Source organism: Trachemys scripta, chromosome 2, assembly GCF_013100865.1.
Source record: "Trachemys scripta elegans isolate TJP31775 chromosome 2, CAS_Tse_1.0, whole genome shotgun sequence".
Taxonomy (NCBI): Eukaryota; Metazoa; Chordata; order Testudines; family Emydidae; genus Trachemys; species Trachemys scripta.
Genome location: NC_048299.1, coordinates 168,809,890 through 168,825,063, shown reverse-complemented (window position 1 = coordinate 168,825,063; position 15,174 = coordinate 168,809,890). Strand labels below are relative to the sequence as shown.

Below are 15,174 nucleotides of genomic sequence, written 5' to 3'. Positions count from 1 at the left end.
AAACTGAAATATGCAATTCAGAAATGCTGCTGCAGTGTCTCATGGAAGTTGTTGTTCAGATGCTTCAGACCCCACCCCTCCCACTACCCCGCATTCTTCTTTGAGAGCTGTGCATCCCTTGCTGGACTCCCATCTCCTATGCTATACCATGGCCATGGGACTCCCATGAGGCACCAGACCATCTGAACAAGAGCCTTAACCTGACTACATTTTAGCTTTCCCATCCATAAAAATAGAGATAACAATTACTAACGTCACTGAAATGTTCTGGGATTTAATGCATTTTTTTAATTCATGTGAGATCGTCTAATAAAAGGTGATTACAGAAGTTCAAAGTATTATTACTGAGCAATTGGTTCAAATTATGTAATGTGCTTTATTTAAACTCTCTGACTCTGACACTTGTAAATAATTCAGTTTTTTATCTCAATATCAATTGATTTCTGTTATATTCTTTGGATTCTCTAGATTCCTCCAAATGTAACATTGGAAAATTCCAACTAAACTTAAAACCAAGAAACCTTCTAACTGTTGCCCTTTCTAATAAAGTCTTCCATTCACTTCAAAGTTTATCACTGCTGGAAGGTCCAGTGTTTACCCTCTACTGTGTCTTGTTTTTTGGGGAAGCTAACTGTTACATTTAGCACATGAGGAAAAAGTGTGTGTGTGTTTTACAAATGGAAAGTATTGAAAGAATAAAGGCCCCAATGATCTTTCCATCCTCCACCCTGCTTCTACCTGCAGTATACCTATAATCTCCTCCAATCTACCTACCCATCCTATCTACTCATCCTCTTGCCCATGTATCATCATATTGCCTCATATCATCCTTTGCATTTCCTTTCTCTTTCCACTCCAGTTTTAAGGTGCATAGGGATACCTGGAAGAATTGTTACCAATTATTCCTCTGCCCATGATAATGATGCCAATTTACAACTGGATGTCTTTGTGGATGAAGAAGGGAAAGTGGACTCCAAACTCACAAAAGAGTCAATCTGGTGAGCTGTCCCAGCAAACCTATCATCTCTGTGCACATAAAACATGACAGATGATCAAGGTTTAGTTTGTCTCTGCTGTATACCTTAAAGAATACTGCTAGATTATAGAAAGACATAGTTGCAAACTGTGGAATAAAAGCTACTTAATAAATAGGCCAATGAATGTAAATTACTCAACATGGAAAAAGGCAAGGGATCAGTTCAAGAGTCAGCATTCAATGTACCACACATATAAGCAACTTGGAAGAGAGGGAGAACACTTAAATAGGTTTTCTAGAGTTCAGCAATTATTGCTAACAGAGGGCCCAATCTTGCTATGTTGGGTATCTCTAATTTTGCTGGTATTCGGAGGATTTCATAGCTTGGATTTAAGTCCTGATCCAATGTCCATTGAAGTCATGGGAAATTTTCTGTTGCTTTTGATAGTTTCCTATTTGCATGTTTTATTTAAAGTTGGTACCTGCATCCAGAGTTGCAGCTGGACAAACTTTAAAATAAATCAGACACATTTTTAAGAGATACAGGACAGGTCTCTTTAATACTTCTGTTAGCTTTATAAAAATAACAGGATATCTGAACAGTGTATTGTTTGAGCCAAGACCACCTTAGGTTTGCAGAAGACAATTCTGCTGTTTTCTCTCTCAAACTTTCCCGTTCTCCTGTCTGGAGTGAGAACAGCAATATGTACTGATTAAGTGCTACATTCAGCAGAAATGATCTGTGGATTACCATACCACAACATCTCTTTCTGTGGAGCAATGAATCTGCCTTCTATACACATTCCTACATTCAGTAGATTCTTGTTCTGCCCACTGTTAATATTCCTGATTTGTGCGAATGATTTCTTCACCTCATCGGTAGAATAATATTCATTCATCAGGATGCTTCATTAACAATCCAAGATCTGGATTCTTTATAACATAAAAACTGGAACAAATCTACTGTCCCAAGGACAAAAAGACTGAGCCTATTATAATTGCATCCCTGATGTCATCCCCATGAGTTCCATTGTCAGCGGGAAAGGATCCAGGTTTTGGAATCTATGTAAGAATTACATGTCAATTTCCAAGGAAAAATTCTCTTTCATGATAGCATAAGTCAGTGCATCTCACAGAACCACCCATGTGCCATCCTGTAGGAATTGCACAGAAAACAAATAGTTCTGTGTCTAGAGAGACAAAGTGGGTGAGATAATATACTGGGACCGACACAGCTACAACAACATTACGTAGTTCTGTGTCTGTAATATACCTATTTTGAAGCCTATACTTTGGGGTTCCAGGGTTCCAAAATTAAAATTTAGCATTTACTCTAATGATCAGAAGACATTAGAACATTTCTATAGGTATGATTCTCCTGCAACTTACACTGGTATAAATTGAGAGTAACTCCATTGAAGATACAGTGATGTATAACTGATATGAGAGGAGAATTAGGCCCTGTGTATATAGCCAAGTATTACTGCAGTATGTTAGACACTCTACTGACAGCTTCATCAAGCTCTTTTTCCCTTTGTACTCCAAGTCACATTTGTCTTAACCGCTTGTGAATTTTTCCTTTTCTGCCCCCACCTTTTCATTTCCCTACCATCTTTCAATATTTTTCACTTGATTCAATAATTGTTCAATTTTTCCTCTGAAGCTAGGGACAGATTCTCAGCGGGTGTAAATAGATGAAGCTCCATTGAAGACAAGGGATCTGTGCCAATTCACTTGAGCTGAGGAACTAGCCCGCAATGTTTTACACCTCACATTTTATATACCTCTTTCTTTGTCTTGATTACTTTGGGAACTTCCTTGTTCTTCCCTTTCTCCTCATAATGTATTTATTGCTACATGGTGCACATAATCCCTTGGGCGTACATTAATTTATCTTACAGCACTTTCCATTTCTCCTCTGTGTCCTTTCTCTTCATTACCTTGTACCACTCTATGGTAGCTCTAACTCAGACTTTAAATGGTTTGTGTCTTATCCTTGATGTTATTTCAATGTAGCTTTTTGTTTTTTTAAGACGACACATTCAAGGTATTTATAACAATTTATTGAGTTTTCTTTTTTAATTTATTTATAATCCCTAGTAACTGGAAGTTAGGATCTCTTTCCTTTATGAACATCTATATCAGTTGACTGTTTTATTCCCTGGAGCTGCAAAAGATGGATCTGTGTTCCTATTTCAAACACCCCCAGAATTCAGGGATGTTTGGATCCAGGAATTTTGTTCAGACCCCTCTCTAGGTGTGGGGCTGCACTCAAGTGCTTGGCATCTGATATGCATTTACTTATTTTTAGAAAAAAGCACTTTTTCTCAGGATGAAAACAAATATAAAGAATTAGACTTTTCCAGAAGTTATTTTTAAAAACTTGGTCAGATTACTGTCATTACTGACTGCTTCTCCTTACTTTAGTTTTCTTTTAATTATGTACAGATATGTAAGGAATATACCTTGAAGGGATACTACTATCATGCCTTGATCCTAGTATGATCTCCAATCCCTGTTAAAGTCAGTGAGTCTCCATGTGAGTGCAGGAGCTTCTTCCATGCCAAGCTCAGTGTAGGATGGAGGCCTCAGAGATCCTTTCTGAGGTGTTGAACTCCACTCTTTCATGCTCCACCCTCTCTCTCACTTCAAAACCAAATTTCTTGTGGTGTGGAAAACAGGTCTTCAGCACTATTCTCAATCCTAATGTCCTTTCTCCTCCAATATGTCCCTAACCATATGAACCCTGTAAAGTACTCTTCTTAAATTGTCTGCCAGGCATAAAACCCACATGGTCATCTTTTATTAGTTTTTCTATCATTTTGTTTAGTCTCTGGCTGGTGTAGCTTTTATATCTAAAACTTCAGTTTAAATAATTGTCTATATATATAGGGCCAGATCCTCAGCTGCTAGTAAGCGGCGTAACTCTATTGAAGTCAATAGAACAGAGCCCACTTCACCAGCCAAGCATGTGGCCCAGTATGTTTTGGAGCTGGGAGGAACTTTAGATTACCTTTTAGGGATGGAAGAATCCCCCAAAAGCTGGGACAGTACAAGTGAATATCTATCTATCCAGCCTCACCCAATGTCATCATACTTATTTATCATTTGTATTGCAGTAGCATATATAAATCTCAATCCCATTGTTCCAGGCACGATACAAAACAAACAAAAAAAACCAGTCCCTGCTACAAAGAGCTTACAGTCAGGTTATTACATTGCAGTGTCTACTCACCAAATAAGATTAGTTTTGTTCATGGCTCCCTCCCTGCTGTTTCTTATATTCTGTCCTTTTGTCTCACTCAAAGCCAAGAACACTGAGTTTGATTCAAAGTTGGATTTTAAGTGCTTCAGGGCAGAGGTTGTCTCTTCTCACATGGCATCATCATGACTTTCAAAAACCCACCTACCAGATAGCGGTTCACCAAAGGCTCTATGAGAATGACTCAGTACGCCGGAGTATCAAAAATTCTAGTTGTGTGCGTCACTTTTCTTGAATAATTCTTTTTCTGTACTCCTGCTTCATTAACTCTCCTAACTGACAAGTTTTTCCCTGATCCAAGCATTTATTTCCGCTTTGAAATGTCTTGTTAGACAAGCCTCAGATCCCACTGACTCCTCTCCATTTCTGTTTTTTCACCTATTATTAATGAAATGGTTGGAGTTTAACAATCCATTCTGGCTGCAATTTTATTGCTAATATTGCATGCATTAGGGAAGTATCAGTGGCTACACAAATGCAATTTTAGTCATATCTGCTGGCAGGATACACATAATTTGCAAAGAAAATTGCTACTTCCCCTACCCCGTTTTTGGCAATAACAGAATTCAAACACTTGGTTGATTCTTGAAGCTGTTGCGAGAAACTCGTGTTGGTTTTTTTCCTCCTTGTTTGTGCTCTCCCTTGAGCTCTAATAAAATTTCAGAAAGAAAGTTACAAGAGCCATCTTTTTCTGTAGGGCTGTTCATCTTTGAAACATTCTGGACAAATTATAAATGAGATGACCTGGTGGTGGTTTTTCAAGCATCCAGCCAAGTGAGGGCATTTCAAGTCTCAGTGCTTAGATTAACCACTTAAATGCCTTTGAACATAATGCATGTGGCTCATGGAACAGCACTTGGCAGGGGCGCTGGAACAATTGGTATAGTGGGGGGTGCTGCGAACCATTGAACCAAGCTGTAAACCTTGTATATAATAGAAACCACTTCAAGCTAAGGTGTGCGGCAGCAACCCCAGCACCCCTAGTTCCAAGACCAATGGAACCTGGCCCTGTGGAGCTATGACCTCTCACGTGGACAACCATAGCATGTGAGGCTGGGAACTAATTAGAAACTAAGAGCTGGGCCTAGTTTTTGCTTACATGGAAAGCCTCCAAGGAAAACTTAGCAGCATGGCACTGGTGATTCAGTTGGGGTCTCTCTACCTTCTGCAGTATTACCAAGGGAGAGTTGGAAAATTCTAACGTAAATTGCTTTTTGCATATTTTTTAGACCTTTAGTTAGACCTAATCATAGAAAGGGACCTCTAGCAATCATCTAGTCCAGGGGCTGGCAACCTTTCAGAAGTGATGTGCCGAGTCTTCATTTATTCACTCTAATTTAAGGTTTCGTGTGGCGGTAATACATTAACATTTTTAGAAGGTCTCTTTCTCTAAGTCTATAATATACAACAATAGTTTAGTTATATGTAAAGTAAATAAGGTTTTTAAAATGTTTAAGAAGATTCATTTAAAATTAAATTAAAATGCAGAGCCCCCTGGACTGGTGGCCAGGACCCGGGCAGTGTGAGTGCCACTGAAAATCAGCTCGCGTGCCGCCTTTGGCACATGTGCCATAGGTTGCCTACCCCTGATCTAGTCCATGACTCATGGCAGGACTAAGTTTATCTAGACCATCCCTGACAGGTGTTTGTCTAACCTGCTCTTAAAAATATTCAGTGATGGAGATTCCACAACCTCCCTAGGTAATTTATTCCAGTGCTTAACCACCCTGACAGGAAATTTTTCCTCATGTCCAACCTAAATCACCATTGTTGCAATTTACGCTCATTGCTTCTTGTCCTATCCTCAGAGGTCAATGACGACAATTTTTCTCCCATCTCCTTGTAACAACCTTTTTAAGTACTTGCAAACTGTTAGCATGTCCCCTCTCAGTCTTCTCTTCTCCAGACCAAACTAACCCAATTTTTTCAATCTTCCCTTATAGGCTAAGTTCCCTGTAAGCTGTGCAGCTGCCTTCTTAGCATCACGCAGGCGCTCAGAGAACTCGCCTGCGGTCCTGCTGCGGGAGGGGGAGGGCATGTCCCTCCCGCGGGCCCAACCTAGCCCGGCCCTCAACTCTGCCGTGCCTGGGGTGCCCGGACCGGCCGGGATGCCCCTACCCCATCTGAACCCAGCTGCAGCCGGGGTGGGATGGCCCAGCCAGGCCCGAACCCAGTCGCGGCACGGGCAGCCCAGCCAACCCCAAACCCAGCTCTGGCCCAGACCTGCTGGGGGAAGGGTGCCTATCATGCGGTCCCAGTCCCGGAGCTGCCACGGCAGGGAGAGATGCCTCTCCCCCCACAAACCCTCCAGCCCAGGTGCTGCTGCGGGGAGAGAGATCTGGGGGGAGTCCACTTTCCCCACCATAGCCCCAGAGCACCTTCCTGCACCCCAAAACCCTCATCCCCGGCCCCACCTCAGAGTCCGCACCCCCAGCTGGAGCCCTCAACCCTTACACCCAACCCTCTGCCCCAGCCCTGAGCCCCTTCCCACACTCCGAACCCCTCAGCCCTACCCCTGCCACATGAATTTTGTTATGTGCACCAATATGCAGGTGATGTGTGACACATCACCTGCATATTGGTGCACATAACAAAATTCATTCCGCACGTGAGGTGAAAAAATTAAAGGGAACACTGCTCATAGGTCATGTTTTCTAGACCTTTAATCATTTTTGTTGCTCTTCTCTGGATTTTCTCCAATTTGTCCACATCCTTCCTGAAATGTGGCACCCAGAACTGGATACAACATTCCAGTTGAGGACTAATCAGTGTGGAGGAGAGCAGAAGAATTACTACTTGTATCTTGCTTACAACACTCCTGCTAATACATCCCAGAATGATGTTTGCTTTATGACCCCCAGATCCCTCTCTGCAGTACTCCTTCCTAGGCAGTCATTTACCATTTTGGATGTGTGCAATTGATCCTCCTTAAGTGGAGTACTTTGCCTTTGCCCTTATTTAATTTTATCATATTTACTTCAAAACATTTCTTCAGTTTGTCCAGGTCATTTTGAATTTTAATCCTATCCTCCAAAGCACTTGCAACCCCTCCCAGCTTGGTATTGTCCGCAAACTAATGCAACTATTCCTCTTTAAAAAGTTTAGTCTTTGGTCTGAAGCATTCAAAAATGACCTACAAGGAGTTAGGGAAATATTTTTTTATATCCAGTGCAGGGTCAGTTAATAAACCTGCACCTGCAACTTTACACAGAAGCACACGGGATCTTTATAGAGGAAGGTAAATACACAGCATTTATTGAGAATACCACAGTTAGCATATGCTTTTTACACACACACACACACACACACACACACACACACACACACACACACACACACACACTCCTGCCAGTGATGTTCATAGTTAAAAGCTCGTTTGTTTGTTTTACCCGTCAGAATGAACATAGTTGTGCATATTGCCAGTTGTATAGTTGGTACTGAAACCTCTGTTTAAGATATACCAAGTCATCAGCCTGGCTAGTTCTGCTTTATACCATTCAAGAGGCACAAAGCAGTGTTAACACCAGCGTGCATGTGCAGTTAGGGATTTCTCTTGCATAGAGGCATTCTCTGAGATAGTTGACTGGCACCCTTCTCACAGCCCCCATTCTTGGGGACATGACTGACAAAAACGGGTTGTGGCAGGAGCACAGCTGTGCACCAACAATCCCCAGATGCCTGAATCTCTTTTTAGGGACCTATGCATTAAGTGCCATTTAGAGCATCTTTCAGGCTCCTCTAATTGGCTTCTTGGCACTGAACTGGTGCCAGGGAGCTTGAGGATCAGGGGATTGCAAAGAAGGCTTACACTTACCTTTCTGATGCTCCCCATCAAGCTTCAGCAGGCACCAAATTATTGGGCCTGGGGATCTGGCTTGATCTGTCCTCTGCAACGTATAAACTGCTGAACCCAGGAAATTCTTATGAGATTTTCACTGCAACAGTGAGTCATTAAGACACAGGCTTGTTTTGATATTTATTTGTATGCTTCAGTGTTGAATATTCTTGTCTGCTCTCCCATGTAAGGAACTATCACTGCTGGAACGAGGCATGGATGACCAGACCTGATCTTCCCGTTGGTTTTGGAGGATGGCAAGTCGTAGATAGTACTCCTCAAGAAAACAGTGATGGTAATCCTGCATGCAGTTTGTATTTTAGTCTTTAGACTGAAGTCGGCGGCTGTGGAGAAGATTTGGAGATGTATTCCTCATTCTCCCGCAATAGATATAAAAGCACCAATTATCTCAGCAGGCATAGAATTTGGCCAAAGGAAAACAAGACACGCTGTACCATAATTCAGCCATTCTTGTTGGGTTAGGCAGTATACCAAAAGGTTTTGATGCAACCCATGTATAACCTTCACTTCTATTAACGGGGGACTGCATACTGTTTCCCATTGAAAGCATGTTCAAAGCAGAATTTCTGTGCATACTGCTAGGAATGATAGGAATTTTATAATGGAAATTACTTTGAAAAAATCATAGGTGAAACATGGAAAATGTTGATGAAACCACAAACTTTATTTAATCAGATTTCTAAAGTGCCCTCTCCATAGCATTTAGGTGTTGGTCCTACATTTTGATACTGATTGTTATAGGCTCAGACATATTTACATCCCCCTTCAGTAAAGGAATGGCCCTGGCCCTTCAGCCTCAGCAAATGGCATAAGCAGAGCTGAGTGACTGTTTCAAAGGTGGGGAGAGATTGGGGTATTTTCCACAGCAGGGCCACCCAAAAGTCAAAGGGCTCAAGGAAAAAAATGGAGAAGTCATGGGACTCCTGATTTCCATGAGCCCTGTGACCAGCTTGCAAGCCAACTTATAGCACAGTGGAGTGAGGGACAGGAAAGGTGCCTGATCCAAAGAACATTGAAGCCAGTGAAAGGACTCCAATTGCCTTCACTGGAGTTTGGACCCAGCCCCAGGAACGTTAAATGTATTTGTGATAACAGAGCTGCCCTGTGGAAGAGTGAGAGGGGATGTAACAGTTTTAAACCAAGTATTTTGGGTGTATATAATATATGCCATAGTGCTAATTTCCCTCTGTAAACTCCTGTGGTTGCATTCTCTAGATGGTAGAGAAAAATGAAAATCCACTATTGCTGTTACATTTCCTAATTTCCTCCTCACTCAGTTCAAACATAGATCCTTAAGACAGCAGCAGTCAGATGTTTTCTAGGTTCACACTCTGACAACTGAGCTTCTCCAGGCTTGTCAGCTTTAACTCAAATCAACTCGTACTGAATGACATTTCCAGCAGTTGAGGCTTATGCTAAACAGTGAAGCAAAAAGTGTGTCATTAAGGTGCCAACTGTTAGCTTCAGATTTGGGACTGGATGGTTCACTGAGTTGGTAATAGAAAATGGAGCCTTTTCCGTCTAGGTCAGTTGTGGCTATACGTTATTACCAACAGATAGCTGTTCTGTGGCCTAGAGCATGTGAAATGAGTTGATGCTATCAGTCCAGTTCCTAGCAAACAGGTCTCCATGTCATAAAACTGGCATTAATTGACAGTTGCTGACCATCCCAGCAGAGAAGAAAGGACTGAATGACCTCTGAAGTAGTACCTATGGCTGAGGATTGAGGCATGCTCGTGGGGCAATATGGAAAACGTGGAGCAACATGTTGGTGCTTTATCGGGGCTAACCAGCGGAAAAAGGGCCTGATTCAGCACTTAGTTACTCCAGTTTTGCACAGACATAACTCCACTGAAATCATGGTGAATAGGGACCAAGTTCTGTCAGTTCGTCACTTTTCAGAAACTCCCAAATCACTTCAAAAAGGTAGATGAAAACATCACCATTTTCAAGTAAGCATCAGGGCCATGATCTTACCTTAGTTGAATTTAGCACACGTGTGTGTGCATGCATGTGCACCTGTGGGCAAGTTGAGGTTAGAACATCAAAAAACTAGAGTGGGGAAATATTGCGGGGGAGGGGAGAAGTGTTATAAAAGCCTTTTTTTCCCCTTCTTTAAATAGCCTCAGACACTGAAGGCCTGATTCTGATACTCTTATCACACTGAGTAGTACTTCCTTCTGCAAGTAGTCGCACTGCCAGCAGAGTTTGTCAGGGTAGCAGAATGAGGCCCTGAAAGTGGAAAGGAAGCAAAGTTTCCATTTTCATTAAAGAACAGCTTTGTTGGTGCATATCACACACTTAGCACATGAGTCGAAAGGCACCTGCATGTACCAAGTATAATATGCTATCTTTGCAGTACAGATACCAGTGGAATATTATGCCTGCAGCAGGGGAGCTAGGTTCTACTTAGTATCATAAGCCCAACTATCTTTTTATTTCATGTATATTGGAATTGGAAAGGGTTCAGAAAACGGCAACAAAAATTATTAGGGGTATGGAACGGCTGCTGTATGAGGAGAGATTAGTAAGACTGGGACTTTTCAGCTTGGAAAAGAGACGACTAAGGGGGGATATGATTGAGGTCTATAAAATCATGACTGGTGTGAAGAAAGTAAATAAGGAAGTGTTATTTACTCCTCATAACACAAGAACTAGGGGTCACCAAATGAAATTAAGAGTCAGGTTTAAAACAAACAAAAGGAAGTATTTTTTTTTTCCACACAACACACAGCCTGTGGAACTCCTTCTCAGAGGATGTTGTGAAGGCCAAGACTATAACAGGGTTCAAAAAAGAACTAGATAAGTTAATGGAGGATAGGTCCATCAATGGCTATAAGCCAGGATGGACAGAGATTGTGTCCCTAGTCTCTGTTTGCCAGAAGCTGGGAATGGGCGACAGGGGATGGATCACTTGGTGATTACCTGTTCTGTTCATTCCCTTTGGGGCACCTGGCATTGGCCACCATCGGAAGACAGGATACCATTGGTCTGACCCAGTGTGGCCGTTCTTATGTTCTTATTTTATGCTAATGGTTTTGGCTACTTGTTTTTTCCCAATCTAGAACATTCTAGGTATTGACTTTAGTTAAAGTTAAAGAGAACAAATTCAATCTTTTATTTCTCTTCCCCCCCTCTACTCTCAATTCAGGTATGTATAGATGTGGCCCTGCTTCCGTTCAAGCTATTAAACATGGTCATGTCTGCTTCCAGTTCGATGCTCCTTTTGTTTTTGCAGAGGTATGTACCTGAAAAAAGTGTTTTGAGTGATTTAAATGGGACAGTAAGTCAGTCTCTAGGTATAATACATGGACTGCAATGTTATTTCCCATACAACCCATGTAAAATAGAAATCCTAGAATTATATTTAGATCAGTAGGTTTGATATGACACTTTTGAATGATAAAATTCACCAATCACTGCTTGCCAAAGGAGTAATCAGAAGAAGTTGCTCCAGTTGAAATTAAACCACAGTTACCAGAGCAGCAGAGAAAGTTAGTCGCTGCTTTCCATAACACAATCTGCATTAGCTCCTGCCTCTCATTAAGGACTGTAACAGCAGGCGGGCTCTGAAGCTCTGGGTGGTGTTGTAAACTCTTTGGACCAGGGCATGTCTTTCTGTATGTGTTGACAACACCTAACACATTGTGGGGCTCTACTAGAATGCAAAATCATTGTGTTCCTGCTGGGACAGTGGGGCCCCTCAACTCAGGACAGTACCTTTACAGGCATCATGGAGACCAGACTTGCTGCCAGCATTTCTCAATCTTCAGAAATGTGTTATTAAATAGCTACTGATTATTCAAAAGGACACAGTGGGCCAGATCCACGGCAGGTGACAATTGGCTCCAATGACTATACATGGAGCTATGCTGAATTACACTAGCTGAAGTTCTGGCCCTGCAACTGTATTAGGAAATCCACATGCCAAGTGTGTCTGACAGCTAGTTTAAAATATTACCAAATTATCATTAACATAAGCCCTTTTTGGAAGTGTTTTGGGCCCCAGTTCAGCAAGGTGTTTAAATATGTGCTTAATTTTAAACATGTATCTCGTCCTGTTGAAATCAGGAGGACTTGATGATTGTGTCATAGTCAAGGGGAAGACATACTGGCTTTAAACCCAACAGAAGATGTAATGCTTTGTTGTTTAATTTTATAGGTAAATAGTGATGTTGTTTACTCAAAAGCAATGAAAGATGGGACCAGAGTGATTGAACACATTGATAAGACCCACATTGGGAAATTAATCTTGACCAAGGAAATTGGGAGTGATAGAACCAAGGACATTACTGAGCAGTACAAGTTCCAGGAAGGTAACTTACTGCACACGGCAAAACAAAGTGTATATACTGACGTAGATTTTTCTTAAATAGGTCTCATGTCGTTGAGATGTAAACCTCTAGCAAGGTGGGTTCTCACACAGCTTTCACCAAGTGGTGTGGAAAACTTGGTGCATCTTAATTCCACCTCAGACACATTACAAATCCTTCTGTAAGAACATCTCCTTAGGCTGTCACTCAAAAACATCTTGGACAGGAGTTGATAGATCTGAAAACAGAGGGTAACCATGGATGAATTTACTTAATTCAAAAAATTTATGCTTTTAATACAATAGGTGAGACTTTGTGGCAAAGATCGCTCATATTCTGTACTCAAATGCTTTAAACATGGAGGCCGGACCTCCAGTTGGTGTAAACTGGCCTGGCTCTATTAATGTCAATGGAGCTGTCCTGATTTATGCCACCTAGATCTGTCCTGCGTCATTAAGGCCAATCCATTCAGAGAGTGTGAGGATCTCCTTATGCTTCATCCTACCCCATGAAGTTTCACCATTCTGAGGTATGCACTTCAATAAAGACATTTCATATCAGGTCTGTCCCACTCTGCTATAATAATTCCATACATTTGCCCCAGATGTAAATGTGTGGTGTTGCCAAAGACAACATGGGCCCCTTAGTTATTCCCTACACTGAATACAGACAATCCTCCCAGCTGGGGACTAACATTATCTGAAGCACATTTTTGTGTGTGTGTGTGTGTGTGTGTGTGTACTGAAGGACCAGAGTCAAAACAGTTAGTAAACAAATATTTATTCCATGAAGAATTATAATCATATTTTCCTAAAATGCAGTTAACATTCTTACGTAGGCTAAAAGGTTTGCTGGGCCTTCTGTCCTGCCTACTGTTAGCAAGAGGTTAGGTCTAAACAGGACTCTGTCATCGTAATGTTTTGTGGAATGCCTTTTTGTGGGAGAGGAGAAAGGCATGTTGCATACGTGCTGTTCAGCTCTGCCATGTTCCTGTTAATTTCTGACATGACACAAACTATATGAATGTAATGTAAATGAGATAGTAAACTCTTCATGGCAGGGATTGTCTTCCTGTTTATTCAGTGGTGAGCACAATGGGGTCCTGATCCTGACTGGAACCTTTGGGTACTTTTACAAGACAACTAATTATTAAAATCCCTTTTAACAGAGTACTGGCAAATATACACAGTCATGCTTCATTAATTATTGTGCAGATGAGACCCAGCTGAACTCATATGCAATCCAAGTGCCAGTCCCTCAGTCTGATTCCACTGTCCACAGTTTAAAAAAATAAATAAATAAAAATACACACCATTAATATGGACTGTGTGTGTGTGTCTGGAAGAGGACATTTACAAGTGGTTTTTCATCATCTACATCAGAAGTGACAGGGTAGTGTGACCTTTAAGAGTAGTGGTGACTAAGGGTTAGCCCATCCTAGGCCACATGGCATGGCCCTTTAAAATTTTGGGAGGTTTTGAAGTATGTAGAGCCCTAGGAAATAAAAAGTATTGGTGGAGAGGAAGTGATCCCAGAAATAAGTAGCATGTGGGAGAAAATCAGTTACTGTTTCTTTAAGGGCCTGCAAACAGGAATTTTGCAGAGTGGGTGAGGCAAGGCTCTTCTCTTATCCAACCAATTGGGGTGAGCTGAGACAAGGGGACTAGCTAATTTTTCATCATCCACTACAGAAGGTCTGACACATCTTGGGTGATGGTAATTCCATATGGGCTTCCTCCATGTCAAATACAGTGTCTTGGTAAGTGCTTTTTTTTTTTTTTTTAAAACAGAAAAGGGATGAGTGTCACACAGTCCTACCACCCTGAGACTGTTTCCAGTGCTAAAAATTAAGTCCAGAGGGTTGTGACACGTGTCTAGAATCAGATATACTCAAAAGTAGGTAGTGTTCTTCCATCTTCTCTATTAATTTACTTTAGCAACACTCTTCCATTCATTTGTGATATTAGGGGAGCAGAGAAGGAGCAAACTAAAATTTTAATTCAAAATAAGATGTTTTACCCAGGACTGCGTGGTTTGGAGTACAGAGATTTTGCTTTCTAAGTCCCACTGGTCAGTTGAGTTTAGGTTGATAATGAACCACAGTAATTATTCTCTGACTATCGCTTCAAGTATTCACTACTTATACTTCACTAGTCACACAGTGTGACTAATCACCAACGTCATATGGTAGCATTTCTGCTTCATGACTGGATGATTCCCAAATCCACAAGCTATTAGCATGGTTCAATGAACACTTTAGCACAAATATTCAGGCAACTGCAGATGTGTATGAGTATTTGGAGCATCCTGTCTTTCCGTGAACAAAAAATTCACAGAAAACAAATAAGGCAAATATCATTGAGTTGAATTTGCTATTTTTATTTTTAAAAATTGCAAGTGATTTTTTTTGTTTTTTATTTGCAATAAATCTCTGACTGGTACCATAGGCGAAAGTCTCAGCAAAGGGGCCAAGAACTGAATGGACATGAAGACTGAACTACTCTCTTACTCATAAATGTGGTCTCTTTAGTACATTAGCTACATTACCCAAGCATACATTACCCCTGCCACTGCTCAAATTGTCCTCTACCTAGCTGCAGATCTCCAGAAACCTGAGGGCCCAATCCTGAGATCATTAAGGTTAAGGGGAGTCTTTTCATTGACTAATGAGCTTTAGATCTGGTAGTTTTTATAGGGTTACCATATCTATTAAATAAAAAAAGAGGACCATCCACGGGCCCTGGCCCCGCCCATTTCCCCACCCCCA

At 41.4% G+C, this 15,174-nt stretch overlaps 1 protein-coding gene across 2 annotated transcripts in view; it reads left to right on the top strand.

Moving 5' to 3' along the window:
• F13A1 (coagulation factor XIII A chain) overlaps positions 1-15,174 on the top strand; it is a 129,215-nt gene that overhangs the window by 94,253 nt on the left and 19,788 nt on the right. For both annotated transcript variants that reach the window (XM_034762261.1, XM_034762262.1), the window contains exons 8-11: positions 860-998; positions 8,265-8,368; positions 11,246-11,334; positions 12,257-12,410. In XM_034762261.1, coding sequence (XP_034618152.1) covers positions 860-998; positions 8,265-8,368; positions 11,246-11,334; positions 12,257-12,410 — 486 coding nt within the window. The remainder of the gene's footprint in view (positions 1-859; positions 999-8,264; positions 8,369-11,245; positions 11,335-12,256; positions 12,411-15,174) is intronic.